This window comes from Vanessa tameamea, chromosome 21, assembly GCF_037043105.1.
Source record: "Vanessa tameamea isolate UH-Manoa-2023 chromosome 21, ilVanTame1 primary haplotype, whole genome shotgun sequence".
In the NCBI taxonomy this organism is placed as follows: domain Eukaryota; kingdom Metazoa; phylum Arthropoda; class Insecta; order Lepidoptera; family Nymphalidae; genus Vanessa; species Vanessa tameamea.
In genome coordinates this window covers 6,170,782-6,195,953 of record NC_087329.1, presented here as the reverse complement: position 1 = coordinate 6,195,953, position 25,172 = coordinate 6,170,782, and the positions used below count along the sequence as shown (strand labels likewise).

The 25,172-nt window shown below is 33.5% G+C and overlaps 4 protein-coding genes across 8 annotated transcripts; 1 reads left to right on the top strand and 3 right to left on the bottom strand.

Moving 5' to 3' along the window:
• Window positions 1-2,462: 2,462 nt before the first annotated feature.
• Window positions 2,463-4,745, bottom strand: LOC113395568 (mediator of RNA polymerase II transcription subunit 21). Its single transcript, XM_026633182.2, has 3 exons — window positions 4,550-4,745; window positions 4,116-4,394; window positions 2,463-3,919 (listed from the first exon to the last, which is right to left on the bottom strand). Exons 1-3 carry the CDS (start codon window positions 4,589-4,591, stop codon window positions 3,794-3,796), a joined length of 447 nt encoding a protein of 148 aa, XP_026488967.1. The 5' UTR covers window positions 4,592-4,745; the 3' UTR covers window positions 2,463-3,793.
• Window positions 4,746-6,217: 1,472 nt separating this feature from the next.
• Window positions 6,218-8,540, bottom strand: LOC113395544 (solute carrier family 35 member G1). The gene is made up of 2 exons (XM_026633151.2): window positions 8,327-8,540; window positions 6,218-8,244 (listed from the first exon to the last, which is right to left on the bottom strand). The coding sequence occupies exon 2, from the start codon at window positions 8,232-8,234 to the stop codon at window positions 7,197-7,199; it is 1,038 nt and encodes a 345-aa protein (XP_026488936.1). The 5' UTR covers window positions 8,235-8,244; window positions 8,327-8,540; the 3' UTR covers window positions 6,218-7,196.
• A 750-nt stretch (window positions 8,541-9,290) lies between these two features.
• Window positions 9,291-22,819, top strand: LOC113395543 (oocyte zinc finger protein XlCOF6-like). 5 transcript variants are annotated; one of them, XM_064218216.1, is made up of 14 exons: window positions 9,291-9,669; window positions 13,579-13,737; window positions 14,250-14,414; window positions 14,526-14,774; window positions 15,906-16,181; window positions 18,071-18,260; window positions 18,750-18,927; window positions 19,150-19,343; window positions 19,786-20,153; window positions 20,304-20,501; window positions 20,924-20,998; window positions 21,479-21,544; window positions 21,814-21,906; window positions 22,386-22,819. In XM_064218216.1, the coding sequence occupies exons 1-14, from the start codon at window positions 9,535-9,537 to the stop codon at window positions 22,491-22,493; spliced, it is 2,454 nt and encodes an 817-aa protein (XP_064074286.1). In that variant the 5' UTR covers window positions 9,291-9,534; the 3' UTR covers window positions 22,494-22,819. The 5 variants fall into 5 exon arrangements, with proteins under 5 accessions (XP_064074286.1, XP_064074285.1, XP_064074284.1 ...); XM_064218215.1 differs by having other exon boundaries at window positions 20,277-20,501; XM_064218214.1 differs by having other exon boundaries at window positions 20,265-20,501.
• Window positions 16,318-17,445, bottom strand: LOC135193886 (dnaJ homolog subfamily B member 13-like). The gene has a single exon (XM_064218217.1). The coding sequence runs from the start codon at window positions 17,378-17,380 to the stop codon at window positions 16,364-16,366; it is 1,017 nt and encodes a 338-aa protein (XP_064074287.1). The 5' UTR covers window positions 17,381-17,445; the 3' UTR covers window positions 16,318-16,363.
• Window positions 22,820-25,172: the final 2,353 nt, after the last annotated feature.

Below are 25,172 nucleotides of genomic sequence, written 5' to 3'. Positions count from 1 at the left end.
ATGTATAATTATAACATTTAAAACAGGCGTCAACAATAGCATATCATAGTATGTCAGTTTTCATCATATCATGAGTGAGATACGAAATTAGTTCACTGCTGATTTTCATGCGACGAAAAATTCCGCGAAAACCTGAATTTCAAAATATTAAATATATTGCTTGTTTGATAGATATGTCTAAATTATTGAATCAAGTTAATTTACGATTACAAAGGGTTAAGTCGAGTTTCATTAATATGTCATTGCCTTTTTTTCGGGATTGATTTGCTTATTGCCAACATTTGGAAGTTGTTAATGTTCCACTGCTGGGAAAGGCTGAGACAGATTCTCAATAGCCACGTGCTGGTCTTCGCGATGTATTCTTTCACCGTGGAGTATGAGATAAATTATTGAAAAAAAAAACAAATTAACCACATAAATTCAGTGTTGCTTGCCTGGGTTTAACAAAATCATCAGTAAAGATTCACAGTGGCCCAGTGGTTAGAACGCGTGTATTTTGAATGATCGCGGGTTCAAACCCAGGCCAACACTGAATTTTATGTGCTTAATTAGTGTATGTAGTTCATGTCGTGCTTAGTGATGAAGGAAAACATCGTGATGAAACCTGTCTAATTTCGTAGAAATTAGTATCCACCAACCCGCATTAAAGCAACCTGGTGAAATAAGCTCCAAACCTTCTCCTCAAAAGGGAGAGGATGCCATAGCTCAGCAGTTGCTGACATTTACAGGATGTTAGTCTTAACCAACCCGGTAATCACGGCTCTCCATTTGGAAGTATTTTACCATAATTTCACAGAGCTAAAACTTTATGATTGTATGCTCCTTGTACAGACCGTTCTCAATAGATTTTAGGTTTTAAAAACGAGGATAATGAGCCATCGATAAATTTCGAAGAAGATCTCTTACAAGCCACGTCTATTGAAGTACTCAAAGAATATATCAAACACGGATACTCAAATCAGTTCTCTATCCTAAATATATTAAAATATTTTAATGACTTTTGCAGCTAATTTACTGTTTAAGAAGACGAACTAGTGACCACCCATTGGAAGTCAATATTAACAAATCAAATCAAATCAAAATGTTCTTTATACGCTTATAAAAGCACTTTGAATAACGTTACGGTGTTGAATTCAATGTCAAGCATTGCAAGCTGGACAGCTTTTATTATCCACCACCTTCTCATTATTTTGTGCTTATATTTTTAAGTGTGTAAATTTATTTAATCTATTTCACATTGGTTGTTATGTTCAATTAATATATATTTGATCTTGTTTGTTACATGAATAATAATTGTTATTTAATATCTGAAGCTCACATTGCTTGTTTTTCAATTACGAATAGTGAGAGTTGTACCTATACGTCACAAAAAAACGACTGCGACGACTCGTACTCCATTTTTATACAGGTGAATTTTCTAATGCAAGACAGAACTACTAAGCATTATTATGTTCCGAATTCAACGGTGACAAGCACAAGGATCAAAACCTTTTAGTTCGCACAATAGTCTATTTGACTGATGTTTAAAATGCATTTTATATTATTTAGTAGAGGTTAAGGAACCCAGTAAAAGTTGTCTTTTTTAATTCTAGTACATATTTGCTGAAAAATATCGAAATAAAAATTCCATATTTGATAGCGTGCGAAAACGCTACTTTGACAATATGGCGCTGCAATGGGGTCGGTGACGTCATTTGCCTGTATTGTAATCTGTGGCACATATAATCCACATACAGTAGGCAAACGAGGTAAATAAGCAAGAGACGTCATCATAAGCCCGACCAATAGGGAGCGTTTTGTGTCACGTGACAAACGTTTAAAAAATGCATTTTTATTTATGGATTTTTTAAATAAATTAATTATTATTTTCAACTTTCGTAGACAAATAACCATTTTTAAGCTCTAATTTATAATGATTACAATAATTGACACTATTTTTCGCATTTAAATAGCCTATTGGTTACGATTTGAAGATGTAAAGGATGTAAGTATTATATTTCTTACACGCGCCAATATCTATAATCTACTATCAGATCAAACATTTGCCAGCACAACTATAAAAAAAAAAAAGACTTCAACTAACACGATATTGATAGCCCACAAGATTTATCACACGAAAGAAACACCACGACACTCCTCACGAGTTCAAAATATCTGAGAAAATAAACATTTCAATATAAAAAAAAAGTTTAATACTGAACCATTTTACAATTATGTTTATTTACAATATATTATGTCGATTTTCAAAGAGTAGTATCTCTATGAACCCTTTTTTTCTTGACAATCTTATTATTTTGAACACTTATAATCTTAAAAAAAGCATTTAAAATTAAATAAACTGCAAGATCAGAATTTCACACCTTACTAAATAACATATTAAGTTTACTTATTCAAGTGGTTTTAATTGTGTCGGTTGTCAGCTTCAGTGGCAATGAACTTTAATTTGCAAATGCGTAAATCGATATTCAATGTTTTCAAATACTGCTGTTAATTTAATGTTTTTTTTTATTAATTTATTTTATTTTGTGTATATATAATTTTTCAGCATGTGTGAATGTCACTGAACTTTTCCAAAACAGCTGGACCGATTTTGATAATAATAAATATTGGACAACATCACATACATTACTCTGATCCCAATGTAAGTAGCTAAAACACTTGTGTTAAAGTAACTACGGTACCACATACACCCAGACCCTAGACAACATACAAAACTACTGAACTTTTTCTACGTCGACTCGGCCGGAATCGAACCCGGGACCAAGGAGTGGCGTATCCATGAAAACCGGTGTACACACTACTCGAACAGGGAGGTCGTCAAAAAGGTAATTTCTGTTTGAGAGGATGGATTTTTTTTGGACCCATAACATATAAAACAATTGTAAACATTAACAGTATCTTTTATTGTTAATTTTACTAATCTTTTATTTGCAAGAAACATACTTTCAATGCTAATTTTTAAGAGCTGAGATGATCCATTAAATTGAAAATATGTTTGATAACTGAATATTGTAAGTTTTAATTTGTGCAAATGGTCATGCTGAGTGATACCAGAAACCTTATGATGAAATATGAATATAATATAAATATACTGAGGATTTTTGCCTTTTATATATAACCAACCCGAAGTGGAGAAAAATCATCTCTTTAATAGGAGGCTTTTACCCAATAGTGGAACTTTTATAGGGTCTTTTTAAATTTTTAACTTAAAGTTTTCAGATCCTTCTAAACTTCCATAGAATTACTTCAAACCATGTGTGTGAACTGTAAAACTAAAAAAACAAGTAATAACAAAAATATACTTAAACCATTTTAGTAATAAACATTGTAAAAGTGTAAAGTTAAACAAATAATTAAATCTCCCAGACTTTAGTAATTTCATATTAAGAATGCAAAGGTAAAGAATGTTTATTAGTTAGTGATTTTTTTTAGTTAATTATAACATTTGCAGAAAATAACAGCACTGAACCTAAGTAAAACATTTTTCTTTTTGATATTATGGCAACATTTAATATAATTTTTATGGTTAAAAATTTTTTTGAAGTTGTTAATATTATACAACTTTTAAATCAATAAACTGTCAAACTAGCCTCATTTTGAATAAATTAGTAATTTTTCCATTTGACTCACAGATGTTTAAGTACAACATTAAAAAGTAACAAATTCAATATTATGTACTTTTTAACCATTATTTTGGGTTTAAGTATTACATAGTGATTATTCCGTGTACATATTATTTTATCCTATACCAAAATGATCACCGACGTAGGTAACCGCCGGGCCTCCTCAGATCCTATAACTGTGGTTTGATATCTTTATTGAGGATGAGTATTGGGTTCTGCATATCGAGCTGAGACTGTGCAATATCACTGAGAGCACCTTGGATTTTTTCAAGCAGTATCTCACCCTGGCGTACAACCTAAAAATTATAATTAAAAATAGATTATCAAATGACTGATTTCACTTAGACATTAGGACATAGTTTTCATTCAATAACTATTCTAAGAATTAACTTTTTTTACATTTACAATTACAATTGGCATCAAGATTTAACAAGTTAATTTATACTGATAATAATTAATTATGCATTTGTATCCAATTTAATCACAACTCACTTCTTCTAACTGCTCAGCAGCCTCCTTATTTTCAGCTTCTAAGCGCCTTAAGCTTTGTACTTGAAGTTCTGTTGAACTTTCTTCACTTGGCAAGGATTCAATTAGTGTATCAATGTCCTTAGCACAGCGGGAAATTAATGTTGCAAATAACATAGCATAGTCCTCTTGGTTTTGTTGCTGTTGCGGTGTTTGAGAGCCACTGCGATCGAACCCAGGAAACTTGCTCGGTGTAGAAAATTGTTGCAATATACCGATACTGTTGCAGAAATGCTCAGCTTGCTAAAAATATTTGTTTGTTTATTTTAGATAATGTTTTAATTTATATTTTATGACTTGTTTTTCTTCTTTGATTATTTAATTAAAATTTATAAATCTTTGTGCTACGACTGCAATGTTTTTGATGGATTATTTTGTAATTATATTTTTGTGTTTACCTGATTTATGGTATCTTGTAATTGTGTCAGTCGATCCGCCATTCTGTTGTGGGATGAAGAGCAGTTTGCCTAGGAATTAAAATTATTATAAATAAAGAAATTAATCAAATTGTTTAACTTTAGTCCATACTACATCAAAATGTAAATTGTGATCAAAATCAATGATGCGTGACTGGCAATGACATGGGTGTCAGACCACTGTCAGACGTCATTGTGAATGATAACGAACGGATTTTTTTTTTTGAGGCAAAGGTCTAATTTTGTGAGCTTCTTTTAAAGTTCTTTGAGTCACTAGTTTTATTTGTTCGAATATTCATTATATTTATTTGATTGTTGTTTGAGGTAGAACAATTGATGAGTCGCTGGTAATCAAAAACGGTGGTTTTGCTGCTGTTCTGCTACCAAATACTGCAAAGTACTAATATGGATCTTGAAACTATAAGCTACCAGTGACTCTGAAGTCCCAGGTGTTCCAGGTCTTGCCTCGCAATGCACTTAAAGTCTTGCACTTGATTTATTTCTAGACGTATTCCATTCGCCATCCGATCAAATTATGAGAGTAAGGAATAGAGTGCACTTGTGTTTGCACACTTTGTATCCCACATAAAAAGCCAGCCAATTAGTATACCTAATATATTTAAAACAATTAAGGTACTTTTTATAATGTATCGTAAATATTCACAAATTCGGTTTCGATTAAAATCTCCTTATTAACTATTCCATAATGTAGTATCCATCCGTAACTAATGCTTTTCAGATCTATATATATATTTTTATTAATAACTAAATCGATCTTACATGCGTATTTATTACTAAACTGAATCCATAATTTCCTGTAAGTGTGACTTCATACCCTATACGACGTATTATATACAAATATCCCTTTAAATATACTTCTCCTTACTTCTACACTCCATTGTTCGTGGAATATGCAAACCTATTGACCCACTGAACTCTGACATTAATAGGTATTTACTCAAGACAGAGAACAAGGAATCGAATACTTGAGGATTAATAAATTTGAATGTCAATTTTTTTAACGAATATTACCATCCCTAAATTAAAAAAAATAAAATAAACATCGTATTACTGCGACCAAAACTTACGTAAATTAAAGAAACTAAAACAAATTCTTTAAACTTCAGTTTTATTCAAATAAGCATGGATACATAGGTTTATTACTGGCCAAAGACATATATCACAATAATTGTCCATTTTATATAAAAGAACATTTTAATGCAGTATTCATGATAACAATTCAAGTTAATGACTATATTGATATGGCGTTGCGATTAAACAACTACATTTAAATTATGAATAATATCACAAGTATCTATTCGACAAAAATATAACAGCTTACAACATGGTACACATAATAAATTTGAAAGGATTATTTATTTAATTTAAGTTACGGGTTATTTTTTTTAATTTGTACAAATAACTTACTATACAATGTTGCAATATTTTAAATAGTCTTCAGTTTTCAATGATATACTTAAAAATAATTTAGAAAGACTTGATATATATTAAACAGTATTTATGTTTTACATTTTAGACAGGATTTCCTAGAGGGGACCATGCACATATTTAAAAATTATCTAAACAAAATGAGATTCATTTTCACTGATGTTGTGATGTTATAGGCAAGATACATACAGCAAATTTATTAGTTTTGTTATTTTGTAAATTAATAATAAGTTTTATCTGTGCAATTACTATGGTTTTTGAATGTGAATGACAAGAAATCTAGTTGCTAGTGCTTGCAGCAATGATAAAACCTCATTTTTATATCAAATTTAACATCTAGACTTAGTTTTTTTTCTATTATTTACCACTTAGAGACTAACTTCTATATAATATATATAAAAACAAATGACTAGAAGCAATTGCAGGATGTAAAATAATATTTCAAATAGGTCTTATGTATCAATACAAACAGCTCAATATTGTTTCTTATAACTAATAATACTTTTAAGACTAGAATTTATTATCTAAATAGGAAGAATACAAAGACAATAAGTATGTAAATAACATTGTGATAAACTTACATATGAAATAGATTTGCAATTATGTCAACAAATTAATATTTAAAGCTTATATAAGGAGCACAACACAAGAGATATAGAGGCAAGTACACACAACACAAGACTTTGAACAGTCTTCATTATTTACCGTAACATTATATGTTATACTTCAAAAGATGAAGTATAGTACATATATATTGTCAAATATTCATCAAATACTCATGCTATATATATGAGCATATGAGTATGATATATTTATATGTGAATTATTACAATTGAGTATTGGTTAAGATTTCTCAATAATGTATAAAGAATCAAATACATCGGCCATAATTACAAGATTATAATCAATAACAGTTACTAAAGGTTTCTAAAATCAATTGAAGATGAAAAATGTATACATAACCAATGTGAAGTTATGGCCATATCTGTGTGACCAAGAAAATAAAGGGATTTTGTAAATACTTGGTCCCACAGGAGTGGTTATGCTTTAAAGGGAATACCTACAGTCAAACAGGCTTCCCTTGGACATGCAAGAGTATTTATTTCTATATTACAGTTATGAAGTGAACATTATATAGATTTAGAAAATGTTGCATTTACATAGAAAAACATATTTTTAATTACTGTGCCAATACTCCTAACTTACTCCTCAATTGTGAATCAGCAGGCAATGCCAAAGCCCATTTTCGTAAGCCTACAAGCATTACCGAACTCAAGACTAATACTGCTCCAAATACAGAAAACTTGCTTGGTATTTCATTAAAAAACATAACCTGCCATAAGAATGCAAAAACGATATCTGCAGAACGAGCTATAGCAACTGGTCCAGCCTGCTCCATTTGTAAAGACATTGTTAACAAAATTTGTCCCAAATAACTAAATAAGGCTAGGCACACAACAAGGAACCTTTCAGTCCCACAATTTGGCATACACAATGCACCAAAAATAAAAGAATAAAACAATGTTTGCACTATAGCAATAGCACCAAAATTGGTCATAATTACAGAAAAGTGTAAGCCTTTTAAAACTCTGAGTAACACATAAGCATTTGCACCAAAAATTGTAGAAACAAATGCAGCAATAGCACCCCGCAAGCTATTATAATTCTGATTTGTTTCAATTTGGTAGGTACCAAATATAAATGGTGGATGAGTTATTAATATAACACCAATCAGAGTTAATATTATTGATATTGTGTTCCAAATACCACAGGGTTCTTTTAAGAAGACTCTAGCAAAAAGTGCCACAAAAACTGGCACAGAAAATACAATAACAGATGCATCAGCTAGCGGCATATTCCTGAATGCATAAAAACTTAACATTAATCCCACTGTGCCTACAATAGATCGCAAAATTAACAGCACGCGTTTACCTTGAGGGAACACTGGTTGTTCTGTATATATTACAATAGGTATTGTTGGTAATAGAACCCCTATAAACCGGAACATAGCAAGTTGCATAGGGTCTATATTTACCAGGCTCTTCACAATAACTGAGCATAGTGAGAAAAATAGTGATGAGAGTGTCGCAAGTATCAAACCGAGGTAAGGACATCGTTTAATAAGTGGCCTCTTATTTTCCAGTAAGTTCGGTACAGATTCATCGCCACTCCCGACCGATAGATCTACAAGATGTTGTAATTCCAAGTGCTCCGGCATATTTCGATATCTGTAAGCACACCCGTAAAATAACATTAAAATTAATAATTACTTACAACAATTCTTGATGAATTTTGTAAAGCATTAATTACATTTGTCTTGTATATTTAGGATACTAGGCGGTTGAGGAAGGAAAGCGTTAGATATTATGCTTCATTGTTATTATAATATACCACTACTTCAATTTAACATAATACTTTAATTCAGACATTGGAGTTGGAAATACCCATGAATATAGAACGTATTTTTAATTCCCTATATTGACAATCTAGGTTTTCATGTTTATTGAATTTGACAATTGGTTGACAAAAGGTACATTGACAATGTAGTAGAGAAATAGTTACATATTTCATCAAGATATTATAAGGATCAATATCTTTTAAATCATGTTATACCATAAAATAATATTTTTTATTGTAATATCAACAAGTTTTATACCATTTTAATAAATATTCAAAAATATACATAAATAAACTGGTATACGGTATTGCCTCTAACAATAATCCAAGATACATTTTATATAGAATTAGCTATCTCTTTTTACATACAAACAATTGGCTTTAAAAAAAAGAGACGGGTAGATATTTTTTGTTCTGAATTTAGCCACTACTGCCAATAATAATATAATGTATTTAGCAACAAATATAAATTACTCATTATAAAACTTAATTGATACCTAAAATATTTAATGCTTTAATATTTCAATAATACTGAAATTTTTGATTATTTAAAATAAAATATATTTGTTCGAGAATAGAATGGTTGTCTCTTTCTCTCATGCTTACATACTTATTGTCGTATTCATATGTGTCGATTTTTTTATTTAATATCTTCACTTGAAAAATATTGTACATAATAATAATAACCGATTGCATTAAAACGTCATATTTTTCTATGAGATAAGCTGAAGCGTAGTTTTGAAAATACAAAACAATTACCTTTCACATTTTACTTGTGTAACCATGATTATGTTGCGTAAGTATAGCTATCTCTTTTCAACTCATGGACTTTTACTGCATACGAAACTGACACTCTCCCACTCCTTATAGGCTAGTTGGCAAAGTCTCATGACTTCATAACTATAAAGCTATGTCTGTCTTTCTTGTGTACATGCGTTTTATAATGGATGAAATTTAATATATAAATTGTGCCGATTGATGTGTGTTTTGCTTTTTAGTGTGAAAGTCAATAATATTATGTGAGCAAATAAAATAAATAGTAACGTATATAAAGAAATTAATAATTTAAATGTGAAATCCGTATAACAAGGACAAAAACAGCTCGATTGCTGTCCTTCAAAATGGCGGCCACTAATAAAACGCAGAAATATAATTTTGAGAAAATATGTCGTGCTTGTTTGCAAATAAAGAAGGACATGCGACCATTATTTGAGCAACTTACTGCTACAATGTTAATGGGCATATCAAAAGTGCAGGTGAGATAACAGATTGATAAATTTATTTTTGGAAATTGTTGTTGTCTCTTTCTCACTCGTTATATAGCTTGTAAGCGAGTTGTGATGACAGTGGTTGTCGCATCAAGTCATCTTTGTTTAGAAATCACGTGATAGCAGGTAGTCATTTAAGATTTTGGTGCCTGTATATTCTAGGAAATTCATTGAGTAATAGCTGGCTATCCTTTTCTGATTTTAGGCGTTTTGTGTGAACGAGTGAATGAGATGGTTGGTTTATTATGTATGGTTACCGAAAATTAAGTTATCGAAAATAACACTAATAAAGTTTAAATAAAGTAAAATTTTCTTAGATTATTTGTAATATATACAAATTTGACAATTCAATAACAAATAAACATAATAATACTAAAACTTATTTTTTTAAATATTATTTTAATTTTTGACAATATTTAAATCGTATAGGTATTTCCAATGTATCGCTTATGAATTTGATTTACTATTTCTAAACTTACAGTTTATTGATAGCAAAATAAATCTATAGATTATAATAATTAACTGAGGTCTTTAGATTTTTTTTATAATACCTGTAAAAGCGTAAAAGATAAAGCTGAATGTATATATGTTTTTTTTTAATTGAATGAAAATGAAATAAGTTAATGTTTAAAAGATGTGGCCATGATAATTATGTTTAAATTAACTGTTAAACGATATTATTTCAACCAGAATGTTATATTTTATTATATTGATCTGAAAGAAAGTCTATTCAATACTATTAATTAAATTGTAATCGGTACTTACGTATTAAACGTATCAAAAAAGAAATTCCGCGAATTCGCCAATATTGGTTAAATTTTTTAGTACATTACATTAACAGCCTGTAAATTTCCCACCGCTGGGCTAAGGCCTCCTCTCCCTTCGTGGAGAAGGTATGGAGCATATTCCACCACGCTGCTCCAATGCGGCTTGGTGGAATACACATGTGGCAGAATTGCGTTGAAATTAGACACATGCAGGTTTCCTCACGATGTTTTCCTTCACCGCCGAGTACGAGATGAATTATAAACACAAATTAAGCACATGAAGTCACAGTGGTGCTTGCCTGGGTTTGAACCCGAAATCATCGGTTAAGATGCACGTGTTCTAACCACTGGACCATCTCGGCTCAAATTTAAATTTTTTATATGTTTACGTAATAAATCTTTACATATAATAAAATTGGAGGACCTGTTTTTAATATTAAAGTAACCGCTTTTTACTAAATGCATTTGTACATATACTAAAATGACATTTTTTTTTTCAATTTTTGTCTGTCTGTTTGTTCCGGCTAATCTCTGGAACGGCTGGACCGATTTTGACGGGACTTTTACTGGAAAATAGCTGATGTAATAACGAGTAACTTAGGTCTTAGGCTACAACAATAACTTTTTTGTTAAAACTAAATATATCTAACTGAGGTTATGTATATGATGGGTTTATTTTAATGGAATTTTTGGTAGGATTTTCGTTACGTGTCTACCGCCTAATTTCATTCTCGAGAGCAGGGCCAGATCTACCTATGATCTACTATGGCTTTTTGGGCTTCAGCCCAGGACCCCGTGGGTTCAAGTTGCCCCCAGCTAAGTCAAGTCGAGTCGAACTTTCAAAAATAGACGATAATGCCAAAGAATCCATCATTTTACTAAATTAAACAGATCGTATGGTTTGCAAATTGCAGCCCTGCAATTAATTGCGAATCCTGCAATTAATAAAACCCATAAAATTAATTTAATTCAAGTCTACGTTCAGGTGTGTCTTAAGTGGGGCCCCTGAGTAGTATTAGCCCAGGGCCCCCTAAACTCACGGTCCGGCCCTGCTCGAGAGTGCTCGAAGTAGTCGTAGCAGTAGTGTTTAGATAATCGCATATTTATATCACTTCCTTAGTATTATAACTACAAAAGTAGTTGTCTCTCTGTTCGTCTGTTACGCTGTCACGGTTAAATTGTTCAATCGATGATGATGTATTTTAGTATGAAAGGACCTTGAATACCAAGGAAGGAAATATGGTATTGTTTTCTTAATTCAACCATTTAAAAGGATTTGGAGATGGTGGGTTATATGTGCATACTTTTCATATTTGAAGTTGAAAGTCTGCGCTGATTGAACGTCGCCGCTTAGTAGAGACACAGAGCTGTTAATTGAATGACTAATTGAGATAATTACCCGAATCTATATAAACTATAATGGTAATATTCTCGTAACTGTAATAATAAATAAGAATAAACATTTCAGATAAGGCTCTGCACACTATTTTGAATAAACAGTAACCGTTCTACATGATTGATAGAAAACAAAATTTATAGAAACTACCGATTCATATTGTAATTTTATCGACTAAAACCGTCGAGAAATACTTTTATTATATATCGTACAACAAAATCGACGAATGCTTTCCACACTTTTTTGCTATTATGTACCTAATATCTTTTTTATGACATAGGTTCGCGGACGAGCATATGGGTCGCCTGATGCTACGTGGTCACCACCGCCCATAGATAATGGCACTGTATGAAATATTAACATTATATATATATATATATATATATATATATAAAATTCCTTACATCGCCAATGCTCCACCAACCTTGGGAACTAAGATGTTATGTCCCTTGTGGCTGTAGTTACACTGGTTCACTCACCTTTCAAACCGGAACACAACAATATCTGATGAGTGGGTGGTACCTCCCCAGACGGACTTGCACAAAGCCCTACCACCAAGTATATATTATTTATCGAAAGATGTTTATTACGTAACAATTCGCGTAAAAATATCTGCGTGATCTCAATTTAGAGTCGAATACCTTGCCTATATATTGTGTTGTAAGTTGTGTGTCAGACTTCTTGCTTAGGTATAGCATAAACGGCCGCCTCGTTGGTCTAATGTCTCTTATAGAGCCAAATACTGAAGACTTGGGGTTCAAATAAAATTATGTCTTTGTTTTTCAAGGAAGACAATGTTAATACTGATATGCCTTGAAAAGCAGCTAAAGCCTTTGGTCCTGCACCTGTACACTCATCGTTCATCACGGATAGATGTCTCATCGGTTTAATAGAATCCTTCACTCTAATAGCGCAGTTTATATTTCCTTTAGATACTCCAACTGTGGTTCTGTACTAAGTATATTATATTTTGCTGGGAAAACCAACTGCTATTCTTCGTTGAATAGCGAATGGAATAGAACTAATTACAGAGTTTGATAATGGCTTTGAGCAAAAGAGTCTGTCCTTTGAATAGTGATAATCGCGAGATTAATAGACCGCTGTTAGTTGTTGTAAAAGGTAGTCTAACGTCAATCTAACAAAGACCGGTGAGGCAAAGTAATACATTCTGAGTAAATATTTTGTCGTACGATATATTAATTCATGCTTTAAACGAGTGATCAGACTTCACACTACACATATCTACCAGGTACCTACGTGTGGTTATTTTAGTTAAAAGTTATTCAAGCTCAATTACTGTAATAACTTTTAACGTATTGTACGATTGATCATCAGAAATTTAGAATGGTTCTAAGTAGAGTTACCATGCTGGCGTAGTGGTTATTTCGATGGCAATATTGTCGTTTTTCTCGCGACCATAGCGCAAAATGCTTGACTAAAACAATCGTGTAGTATACATCACGTAATGAATTCAATGGTCCTGTCAATTGGACTATCGTAGATGCTTGTTTGGCAAAAAATGTCACGATTCTTACGCTTCGAACAAACTTACATTTGGTATGGCGTAGTAACCATACTACGCCATACCAAATGTAACTGAATTGAATAAAAATGGGTATTCATATAAATAATTTTAAAAATACTAATTAAAACTGCTATAAGTGTTTTGTCAGCGATATTGTCTCATATATTCAAAGGTGTGCGAAATTGTTTTAAACAAATTACCCGTTTCAGGTAGCAGTGGGCGATGGACTACCATCCCAGCTGTGCTTACAATGTGTCCACCAGATATCCCGGTCTCACGCGTTCAAGGATCTCGTCGAGAGAAACGATGGTTTACTCCGCGAACAAGTGAAAGCGATGGCGGAGGAAACTCTCAAAGAGAATCTAGAGGTACTCAACTTAAACATTGTATTAGCTAACATTTTGACGAGTCCAAGTACTTTAGATCTATTCATTCACCAAGGTGTACTCTACATTAAATGACTATCGGCTTGAATTAGTATGAATGAGTGAAGCTCGTGCTTACAAAATTTCTTGTAAACATGATAATCGAGCATGCAAGTGTGTGCGTGAGATGAAGAAAAGTACAGATAGCAAAAAAAAGTACAAATTAGATTGTACTTGTTAAGTTTATTTCATTGAAACGCCTATAATTTAACAGGCAGTGGCGCACCTTCGTGAATAGATAGATCTACATCAGTGTCTTTTAGAAGGATGTTAATGAATACACACAACCATGTATGATTCCACATTATATGTGTGTATGTGTGTGTTCTCACGACTTATTGGATAAAAAGTCACCTGTTTGAAAGCACACGGCTATATGTCCGTCACTGAGATTAATTAATAAAAGAATAATATCTTATTAAAATTCAGTAACAGCAACAAACGTTCTGTTGCAGAAGGAGAAAGAAGTGCAATCCGTATACAGAACTATACAGTTCATAGAAGTACCGAAACTTAGTAGCAATGCGAATCAAATCCTAGAGGGATTTTTCACGGAAACAGCTGATCAGAACAATATAACTCAAGAAATATTGCAAAAAGAAGATTTTGATATCGATAAGGTACGTACGTTATGATTGACTTATATTTTATACGTCTACGTGCATATATTACTATTGTTAGTCTACAATGAAGGCCTTAACGTTAATATTTCTGCAATAAAATTTTCGTAGCTGGATACTGAACCAGTACCTCAAACGAAAACGGACGAAGGTTTGAATTCGGATGAAGAGAATTACCTCCAAATGGTAGTCTTCCAAGCGACGTCATCAGTGGCACCTGGACGCCATGTTTGTAATTTATGCCATAAAGAGTTCAAACATGCAAGATGGCTAAAACTACATATGCGCTCACATTCAAACTGGATCAAAGCAAACTGCAAGAAACCGCCCAAATGTCCCATTTGTGAGAGAACTTTCAAAGTAAGTGACATAACTATATCAAGCTTAAAGGGGATCGGATTCTATGACATAAACTATGCTGACTAAACTTATAAGATTGCTGCACTAGGTTTTAATTAAACCAGATAATCTATAGCCTATTCCAGTCGAAGTAGGAATAAAGATAAACAAACCTTAGATTTACGTATTTCATGCGATTTGCTAATAACTAAGCTATATTGTGCACTACTAAGAGTTTATGATTAATATATATTTATTTATAATACAACACTGTTGCTATTACAAACTTATTACCAGTTTAATTTTATATCCAAAATTCCGATTCAACAGTTTCGTCGATGTTCAAAACGCCATTTTTTCGCAAATGCATAGTGAATATCATAGATTAATCAAACTCTCGACAACCAATGATGTCGCGTCATTGTGCTGTCAAATGTTGTTTATTTGGCCTTTTTCCTCTTATGGTTGAAATAAAGTATAAATAGATTCAGCTGTAACAATATAGGTAATAAAAATTATACGTATTGATCCTTCAAATCAATAAAATTTATGTTGATATTGTATTATTATTACAATTGAAACGTATTGAGCAACAGAAATAAAAATTGTAAGATTAAAAAGAGAAAATCAAAGTTATGAAATAAAATAAAAAAAGTTATGAAATGTCTTTAAAATAATATGCGCAATGTTGTATAAAAAATACGTTCTCTTTTAAATATTTAATAACTTTTTATTTGTGTCTGTGGGTACTTTTATGCACTTCATTTTTTAATTGATCTTTAGTCTTTTTTAGCTGTTCAGATATTATATACGTAAACCAAAGATATTAGGAATATATCATAGACAATTGCTATTTTTTAACTAGCTTAGTGATTTGTTGAAACAAAGTGATCCTATGCTCTTTGTTCTATGAATCGCTTAACTCATGAACAGGGCTGCCAGTAGAGCAACTAATTTAGTACTGCTTAGTTATACAAACTGGATACATAATGTGACTAAATTATATACATTTTGTATCTAACTATACGATCAGGCAGCCCTACTCATGGGAATATTCATAAAGTAATATTCTTTAAAAATCAAAAACTATCTTCGGTACTTGACAAAATTTTGCTATTAATGTTATTTTCTAGGCATTTCTATAATTTTTAGGGTCCCGGCATGTTGAAAATGCATATGCGTACCCACGAACAGCGACCACCGAAACAGCCAACTTGTTCTGTATGCCAACGCACGTTCCCGACCAAGACGTTGCTGTATCGCCATAGACAAACGCACTTCGAACAGAAAACGCACCAATGTACCGTTTGCGAGAAACGCTTCTTTAGTGGATACGCATTAAGGTCGCATATGGCTCGGCACAGAGGAGAGAGGCCTTATATGTGCGCTATATGTTCCAAGAGTTTCTATAATCCTACTGACTTGAAGGTGAGTTTGCTCTGCTTACGATTTAAATTATTTGATAGGTTTATATAACATCAATTGGCTTATCAAATTCTCAACCTATCTCTGTGTCTATGGTTCATTGTGATAAGAATTGATAGACAAATAGACCGATAGTTACTTTTAACATTATAATTTGTTAATTATATATTTATAATATAACCGAACTAATCGTAATTAGATAAAGTGTCCAAGGTACCACAAGGAAGTTTATCGAATCTTTCGTTCTCCTTATCTTGAAATTGGAAAGCCTCTTCGAAGGCTTTTTTACTGCGTGTTGATAAATATACTGGAAATATTATTTGGAAACGTATTATAAGATTCCCTTTAGCTTTACTTGGGCACGGGAGTAGGGGAAGGCCTTCATCCTCGATTACTTTTTCGTACGACGGTGTTATGACGTCAGTTATTTTGATTCGTAAAACTCTGTCATCCAAAGTGGATACCGTGATAGTAATACCACATAGAGCTTCTTTTAGAGAAACCGTTCGGACCATCAAGAGATCGCTTACGCTAGATCTTATGAAATTTTCATGAGGTCGGTCCTCAGTGACGAAGATCACATCAGCTGGTATTCTTGTCGGACCTTGATCGCCTTCTTCCTTAAATATGATCTCCGTATTAGGATATATACCTGGTTTTATTGGTATTGATAATACCTTCTCTCTCAGCTTTAATTCTGAACATGTTTCGTCTGTAAATACTAAGCGTTGTATTTTCATTTTTTTTAAGCAGCCTTTGTAAACTTCCTCTAAAGTGAGAGCGAGTGGTCGAAATATTGTTTGATCTTTCTCCTTGTAACCTCTCCCGAGTGGAGATTCGAACATCGGCGGTGGGTTTTCATAGTAGTCTAGGAGATCCGCGTATGGATTCTTCGTTCCGAAAAAATCTTGGTATGTTTTGATGGGATCACCGTGATAAGTGTAAGGTTGGATATATTTTTTAGGGCTCGGAACACCTCTTTTAAGGCCTTCCTCTCCATACTGGTCGTAAACTGCTCTATTTTTGTGATCTACTAAGACTTCATAGGCTTCCCCGATAAGACTAAATATTCGTATCATGTTTTCGTCGTTACCATATTTTTCAGGATTATATTTGAGTGCCAGCCGCCGATATGCCTTTTTAATCTCGATTTGATCACAGGAACGCTTTACGCCCAAAATGCTGTAATAGTCAAATCCCATGTTATATTTATTTTATTTTTTATTAAATGCCAAAAATCGACGTGTAAAATAACAACTCATGTAATATGTCATGTGAAATGACAATTAAGTTTATTAAGATATTAGACGTTCGTTACCAGCCTACCTTAATTCAATGGAATTTAAATATTTATAAATCTGACATAAATTGATTACAACGTCGTTTGACCGATCGAGACGGCCTGGAGGTTAGAGCGCGTTCAATTTAATAGATCATTGCGAGTTTAAACCTAGCCTAGGTGCTTACCTCTGAATTTCCATGAGCTTAATTTACGTTTACAATTCATTTCGTGCTCGGCGCTGAAGGAAAACATCACGAGGAAATGTACATGTGTCTTCGTGTATCCAACAACACGCATTGGAGTATCGTGCTAGAGTAAACTTCAAAGCTCCTCAAAAGTTAGAAGAGGCCTTACCCCCAGCCGCGGCACATTTCCAGGCTGTTACATTTTCCTTTTTTTTGACTGATCACAATTTAAATTGGCACGTATGACCTTTTTGATGCAGAAAGTTTTATATGCTTTTCATATGTATATCGCCGTTATATGGTAGTGCAAGACGCCTACACTATTAAATCTATCGCTTGGACTGTTATATAAAACATTCAGACAAGAAAACGTCTGCTGTGTTTTCCTAATATATGTTTCAAGTAATAAACAATTTATATTTTAGGTTCATTTTCGCTTGCACACCGGCGAGAAGCCTCTGAAGTGTTCGGAATGTAACAAGACGTTCAGACGACACTCGACTCTGTGTCAGCACATGAAGAAGCACCGAGGTATCCGGAACCATGTCTGTACGATTTGCACAAAGGCGTTCTATGAAGTTTCGAAGCTGAATGCGCATATGAGAGTTCACACAGGTACATTGATTCGTAAATATAAACCATTTGTATAAACACGTTGTCAAAACCATCGCTTGTATTAAATTATGGCTGGTTGTAATGCTGATAAGTCATAAGCGAAATGCTAGCCTTTGGAAAAGCGCCCAAAATCAAAACCAAAATATACTTTATTCAAGTAGGCTTTTACAAGCACTTTTGAATCGTCATTTAACAAATTATTTTAAGTAAAGCTACCACCGGTTCGGAGTGTAGATTCTCCGGAAAAGAACCGGCAAGAAACTCAGTAGTTACTCTTTTTTTTAAATTATTTTTTTTTTATTATTTTTGATTGCCAATTTGCCCATTGTTGTATAACTTTATGTATAGCACTGTACCGTTTCTTCGCCTGCCAGACTCGATACCTAAGATACTATGTCCCTTGTGCCTGTTATTTACATTATGCCATTTATTTATTAAACTGCCAAACTAAACCTCAAGCATTATATTGAAATATTCGTTGCCCGCCAGGCGAGCGTCCCTTCGAGTGTCAGTTCTGCGAGCGAAAGTTCGCGCAGCAGTCCGCCCTAATCTACCACCGCCGCACGCACACGGGGGAGAAGCCCTACGCCTGCAAGGCCTGTCCCGCGCGCTTCACCACCTCCTCCGCCAGGAACAACCATCTGCTCACGCACACCGGGAACAAAAAGTAAGCCCTGTCGATGTATCCGAAACGATTTTATTTGGCTTTAATAAGTCAAAACGTCACGCCATAGACATCCGAGAGCTCAGACGACTCGCACCATAAAGTGTTCCCTGTTAGCGATTCCGAAACTGGATCTGTCTCATTATTGACATGTACCGTTGGAAGCGGTACAGGACCTCGTATCGGACTCCGCAGCGCTGAGCACCGAGTGCCGTGTGCCCACAGGTTCGTGTGCCCGGTGTGCTTCAAGGGCTGCTCGTCGCGCACGGAGCTGCGCGTGCACTCCAGCAAGCACACGGGCGAGAAGCTGTTCGGCTGCGCGCTGTGCTCGCAGCGGTTCAGCTCCGCCTCCTACCTCGCCGTGCACCGCCGCCTGCACACCGGCGAGAAGAAGTACCAGTGCGACGTCTGCGGGAAGGGTGAGCCGCTCGCTGCCAGGGATGCCCGTTTAGAACGCTTTGCAATTTTTATTTACAAATTCCTTAGAAAATAAACCAGTAAACATATACTGACCCAGTAAACATTTAGAACGATACTAAATAGTCGCCCAGTGGTTTCTGTCAGATTACAGCTACCCCACCTCTGCTCTGGGTTGCGTAGATGAGGGGCATCTTTCAATTGAAGCCTCGGAGACACGTTCGGTGTGCGAGAAACAAACCCCAAAAAAGCGTTCTTTATGTTAAGAAAAAAAATTGCCGAATCTTCGTCCATTAATATTGTACAGAATGCGGCGTGAGGTATTAAATCGATGTGAATTAAATCGCAATCATGATTTCATAAATTCGAATCCAGTGATAGTGATTTTTAAAGGCTGAAAGATTTTGTTTTTTTTTTTTAATGGAAGCTAAATTTGTTTTGCAGGTTTCGTGGAATGCAATTCGTACAAAAAACACATAAAGACACATTTACTGGAGAAAAAAGATAATGAAGCTCCAGACACGACAGACGCGGATACGAATTTCGAAACGGAAACGCAGGCGAACAAAGAGCCCGAAGTGAAATCCATCGATAAAGAAGAAAGTGCCGAAACTGAAGAAACGCACGCACAGATAGAAGGGCAAATAGTCCAAGTGCAAAGCCAAGGGGAGAACGGAACGCAGAAGAGATTTAAATGCGGTATATGTGTGAAAAGCTATATGTATTTACACAGTTTGAAGAAACACATGCTCAGCCACGTGCAGATGTGTGTGTTCAGTCCGGATGGGTCGGAGAAGTTGTATGCGTTCAAGGTATGCAAAAGAAATACTAATCTAACTAAAATATACGCCCCAGTTTTATGTGTACTTTTATTCTATTATTTGTTTTGCGTGTAGCAACAGCAAGAACTTCAACAGCAACAGCAACAACAACAGCAACAACAGCAGCAGCAACAACAACAGCAGCAGCAGCAACAACAACAACAGCAGCAGCAACAACAACAACTCCAGCAGCAAGCGCAGCAGCAAGCACAACAACAGCAGGTGCAGCAGCAGCAAGTGCAACAGCTCCAACAGCAAGTGTTGCAAGTGGGAAGCGTACAACAACTAACGTTACCGATACACACTAATCACGTACAGCAAGGAATCACTGTTTCTGGGGTGAGATTTTTTTTTATAAAGTATATAGACGGACGGACAATGTATGTTCCAATTTTAAGGGTGAGTGAGTGTAAACACAGGCCCAAGGAACATAACATCTTAGTGCCCAAGGTTGGTGGCGCATTGGTGTTGTAAGGAATGGTTAATATTACCCACAGCGCCAATGTCTATGGGCGTTGGTAACTACTCACCACCAGGTGCCCCATTAGCTCATCCATCTATTTATTTTATATAAAATCATATACTATGTCTAGTGTAAATTAATAAATATATTTACAAGTGCATATGACATGCACATCCGTGATAATAAATGGTATTCTTACCAGAGATACTAATATAAATATATATTACCGATTAAGAAGATATTAAATATAATTACGAACATTTAGCATTAAATTATACCGGGGTAAACATTTTTCCAGGGAGGGCAACAGTACCCGGTAATATCATCAGTTCAGTCGTTGCAGCTGCAACAGACACATCAACAGATAAATACGGTAAGATAATGAGTTCCCATATGTAAAGCATATTTCAATGGCACGTGGAGTAAACATAAACAAACCTTGGATGTACATATTCCATGCGACTTGCTAATAGTACTGCCATATGATACATTACAAACAGTTCTTGATTAATATATCTTTAATTTTACTGCCAGTTTCGATAGCAAGTTCGTTTATATTCAAAACGCAATCAACGCGAATTCATAACGAATGACATACTATTTAAATCTCGACCAATGATGTATAATAAAATTTGAAGTTATCCCGTATTGTTATTCGACTTCCAGTCAAAATATTATTTAGACGTCAATACATCGCCTGTCTCGGTTTAATATATCTTAAATAGTTCCATATATTGGACTCTTTTTCAATATAAACATAGTGAATTCCAAATATGTTTTTTTTTCCAAATATCCGTATTTGGAATTCACTATGCTATTAATTTTTTTATTAAATTGATAATGTATTTGTCAGCAGCAGCCGCAACTACAGGTGCAGACCATCCAGATACATCCTCAGCACCAGCCTATTCAGATACATGTAATTAAATATATTTTATTTCTTAACAACTATTTTGACAATACCTAATCTTTATAATAATCTTCTTAAAGTAACGGTTTTACCCTTCATTATATTTAAGCTCATTTAGTGAATATTCACCAGTTCATTTCCAGCTAAGTATTTGTTTATTGATTCAAGGTGAAGTTATATTTACTAGCCGTCACATTAACCGTTTTTTCTTATAATTAGTCTAGTTTTTTAGTGCTATAGTACTTTTTGATATATTAATGCGAAGTAATCTATTTTAGGCGGTGGGCGTTCAACAAGTACAGCAAGTGCAGCAGGAACAGCTGCATGTAGCTACGTCATCGTGTCAGACCATGCTGCCCAATATACTACAGGTTATTCTTAACTATATATTTGATTGTTAGAATTTTAGGTTAAGTACGTAAGGGAAGGAATACGTACAAACTCAACTCTCGTTACAGCGACAGGCAAACAAAATTGATAAAAAAAATCTTGAACAATGGAACTGTCAAGAAGCGACATCCATCTTGAAAGTCTTCGGTTGAAAGGAGTATCATAGACAATAAAATATATATACAGACTATTACAAAATAAAGAATCCGAGTTTTAGTTGTAACATATAAAAGCAAACAAATTTGTGTGCAAACATCAGTGCACTCTCTATTCTAAATAGTCAAATTTCCCAATTACTGCTGAGAATTTTTCTACTGTTAAATCCAATTTTTATTGGCTCGAGCAGGGGTTTGGTCCTAAGACCTCAGGATCTACAAGCTTGAGAGCCACCGGACTAATGTGGTAGTCAAATACTTGAGTATATCTATGATAAGCAAGCGTATAACCGTGTCTGTTCCAGCTGCAGCCGGGCGCCGTGGTGTCGGGGCTGGCGCCGGAGCTGGGCGGCGTGCACCGCATCATCCTGCAGCCGCCCACGCACCCCGCACTCTACACCATCCACCACTGAGCGTCACACTCGCCCCGCACCCCTGAACTTGCGACCGCATTTCTAGTTTTGGCGATTTAAAATTAAAGTTATAACTGTATACACCGTGATGCCACAAATATTGTTCGTAATGATAGTTACGTAACTTTCGACACTTATTTTAAATTAGCTTTGTGAGTCACAGGGAGACTGATGAGTATGTGTCTACATAAAAAAAATGACTTGATTATATGTACCAAAATGTAAATAGTAGGATGTTTAAATAACCAGATACTTTAATGTAATTGGTCAATGGTTGCAAAAAGTTTTTTTTTAACCGACTGAAATATAATTTTATGTTCTGTTCATATTTCGTTTTATTTTTTTCTAATTTAAGTTGTTGTAACATTTATTCAGAGATATAACAATTGTTTTATAATTTATAGTCGCAACTCTTTGTTCAACGTTGAAGCACTATGTGTACTTACTGATATATTTACAATTATTTTATTTAAGCTTGGGTCATAAATTTATTGTTTTACTTGTTGGAACTCACAATATACGTTAAAATTATCATAAGAAAACAATAATCAAACATGGTTATCATTGAACGAGGTAACTGATTTTGTCAAAATATCTATAAAATTTCATTATTTCTACATTCATACCAAACACCAAATAATTATATTTATATGGAAATATAAAGTCACTAACAATATAACTGTAGAATTACTACAATTTAAACTAAAACTTTTTACCATTACTATACCCATTCAAATATTAAAGCATTATTAACAATATCACTTACCACTTGTGCCTCTGCATCGTACACTGTCGGGTCAGTAGCAATAGTATAGTATGTGTACGGTGCACGTGACGTAGTCTAATCCATTCCATTTAATTTTTTGCTTATTCATATAATATGCAGGCAGTAATTCGACAGGGGAATAACGATAATTAAACACCTTTGACCTTGAAATTTGTCATGACACTTGATCGAGATCTATAATCTATGGTAATCATTATGGATTGTTGAAAAACGGAAAATTAAATGTCGGCGATTTTTTATCAAAACATTAAAAGTAAAATTCTATTTGATATATATGTACTAAATAAAGATAAATAAAGATACACATATTATGGATCCCCATTTTTTATTCTCGCCTACGTAGACCCCCAGCAAGTCTCCCGTGGACCCCTGGGGGTCCACCTGGACCACTTTGGGAATCACTGGAGTAGACATTAATTAGAAACAGTGCATATTATATACATTATGATAATACCTTGCATAGTTATTGTTGGGTTAAATACAGAACCTTTGCCACAAGTTTGTGTCTCACCAATTGTATCTAAATATATTTTATTCTATCTAATCTAATTATATTTTATTAATGTTTTAAAATATAAAACCATCATTATAATTTCACACATGACCGCTATAGGTGCTTTAATCGTAATTGCTATTGAAAATAACAATTTTAAATGCATAACTCATTATATTAAACGAATATTGTATAATTACGATATGTACAGAATATAGATATGCAGAAAGAGAAACTATAATCATTATTTAATTAAAATCTAGGATACCGTCCTAACAAAGGCACATTATTAATATATAAGTAAGAATATGAATATTACCATGATTTTTGTTTTTTTAAAACATGGGGATTGAAATACATATATTTTAATATATGTATTTCAATCCCCATATATAGTTTACATATAGCATCCACGCGCAGCCTGTGATGTACGCCTTTGTGTTATTAAAAAAAAATGTATTTTTGCTTTCTATACTTAGGTATTTGCTTCAATTTTATTATTTTATTTATATTTTTAAAACTAGGCTTCTTGAGTATTCCTTCATACTCGAATTATATTATTAACATAAATATATAGCGTCCATAATTTGCTGGTATTTGGTATATAATATGAATGGGATTACGGTCCGCTCTTTGAATAAAGTAGTCATTAAATATAATATTTAGATCGATAAAGAAAACTTTGTGGACATATTACATATTGCTTTTTAAAACTGAATATTATAACAGAGTGAATGGTACGATAATATAACTTAAGTACAGAAAACAGAAACCAATTACAGGAAATATTTTGTTTTTCATATCTGTTCGTATCACTGCTGTGTTTAATATGTAATATAGTAATATTCATATTATTTATAAAAGAACGCGTAGTTCATCACGATTGTAACGATTTTTGTAATAATAATAAAATGAATACAACAATAAATACTTGATCGATTCGATCAATAGCCGTTTAGTTTACGATGGATGTCCCAGTAAGTGTAGTGCCTTGTTTTATAGATACTATATACTAACAATTTATTATTCGATGTAAGTAATAAGTTAGATTCCAAATACACTATGTATTTGGTATCTAACTTATTCGTTATTGGCATATCCAATATTGTAGTTTTGTAAGTTCCACGAGAAATGGTCATAGCCTCTATAATGCTAAGTTATAGGCAATAGAGCAAATACAGTCATGTATATAATACAGTAATTTTCAGTCAATGTTTATTTTATACAAGTTAGGTGTTGTGTTTGTATTCCAGAGCAATAAATATCTTTTTATCTAAACAGTCTTTTATTAAATTAAATAAAACTCACAAATATTAAGAATACGTTTTTAATGTACAGTGTTTAAAGAATTAAATTATAACTATAATTAAATGCAATTCATTATACATATCCTAAAATA

What these genes read in the sequence shown, in the direction of transcription:
- LOC135193886 (XM_064218217.1), bottom strand. Translation starts at nt 17,380, where the DNA reads ATGGGATTTGACTATTACAGCATTTTGGGCGTAAAGCGTTCCTGTGAT.
- LOC113395543 (XM_026633146.2), top strand. Translation starts at nt 9,535, where the DNA reads ATGGCGGCCACTAATAAAACGCAGAAATATAATTTTGAGAAAATATGT. An exon ending in AAGATTTTGATATCGATAAG is followed by an intron (nt 14,415 to 14,525) that starts GTACGTACGTTA and finishes AAATTTTCGTAG; the next exon opens with CTGGATACTGAACCAGTACC. An exon ending in GTGCGACGTCTGCGGGAAGG is followed by an intron (nt 19,344 to 19,785) that starts GTGAGCCGCTCG and finishes TTTGTTTTGCAG; the next exon opens with GTTTCGTGGAATGCAATTCG.
- LOC113395568 (XM_026633182.2), bottom strand. Translation starts at nt 4,591, where the DNA reads ATGGCGGATCGACTGACACAATTACAAGATACCATAAATCAG. An exon ending in TACAAGATACCATAAATCAG is followed by an intron (nt 4,395 to 4,549) that starts GTAAACACAAAA and finishes AAATATTTTTAG; the next exon opens with CAAGCTGAGCATTTCTGCAA. An exon ending in CTGCTGAGCAGTTAGAAGAA is followed by an intron (nt 3,920 to 4,115) that starts GTGAGTTGTGAT and finishes TATAATTTTTAG; the next exon opens with GTTGTACGCCAGGGTGAGAT.
- LOC113395544 (XM_026633151.2), bottom strand. Translation starts at nt 8,234, where the DNA reads ATGCCGGAGCACTTGGAATTACAACATCTTGTAGATCTATCGGTCGGG.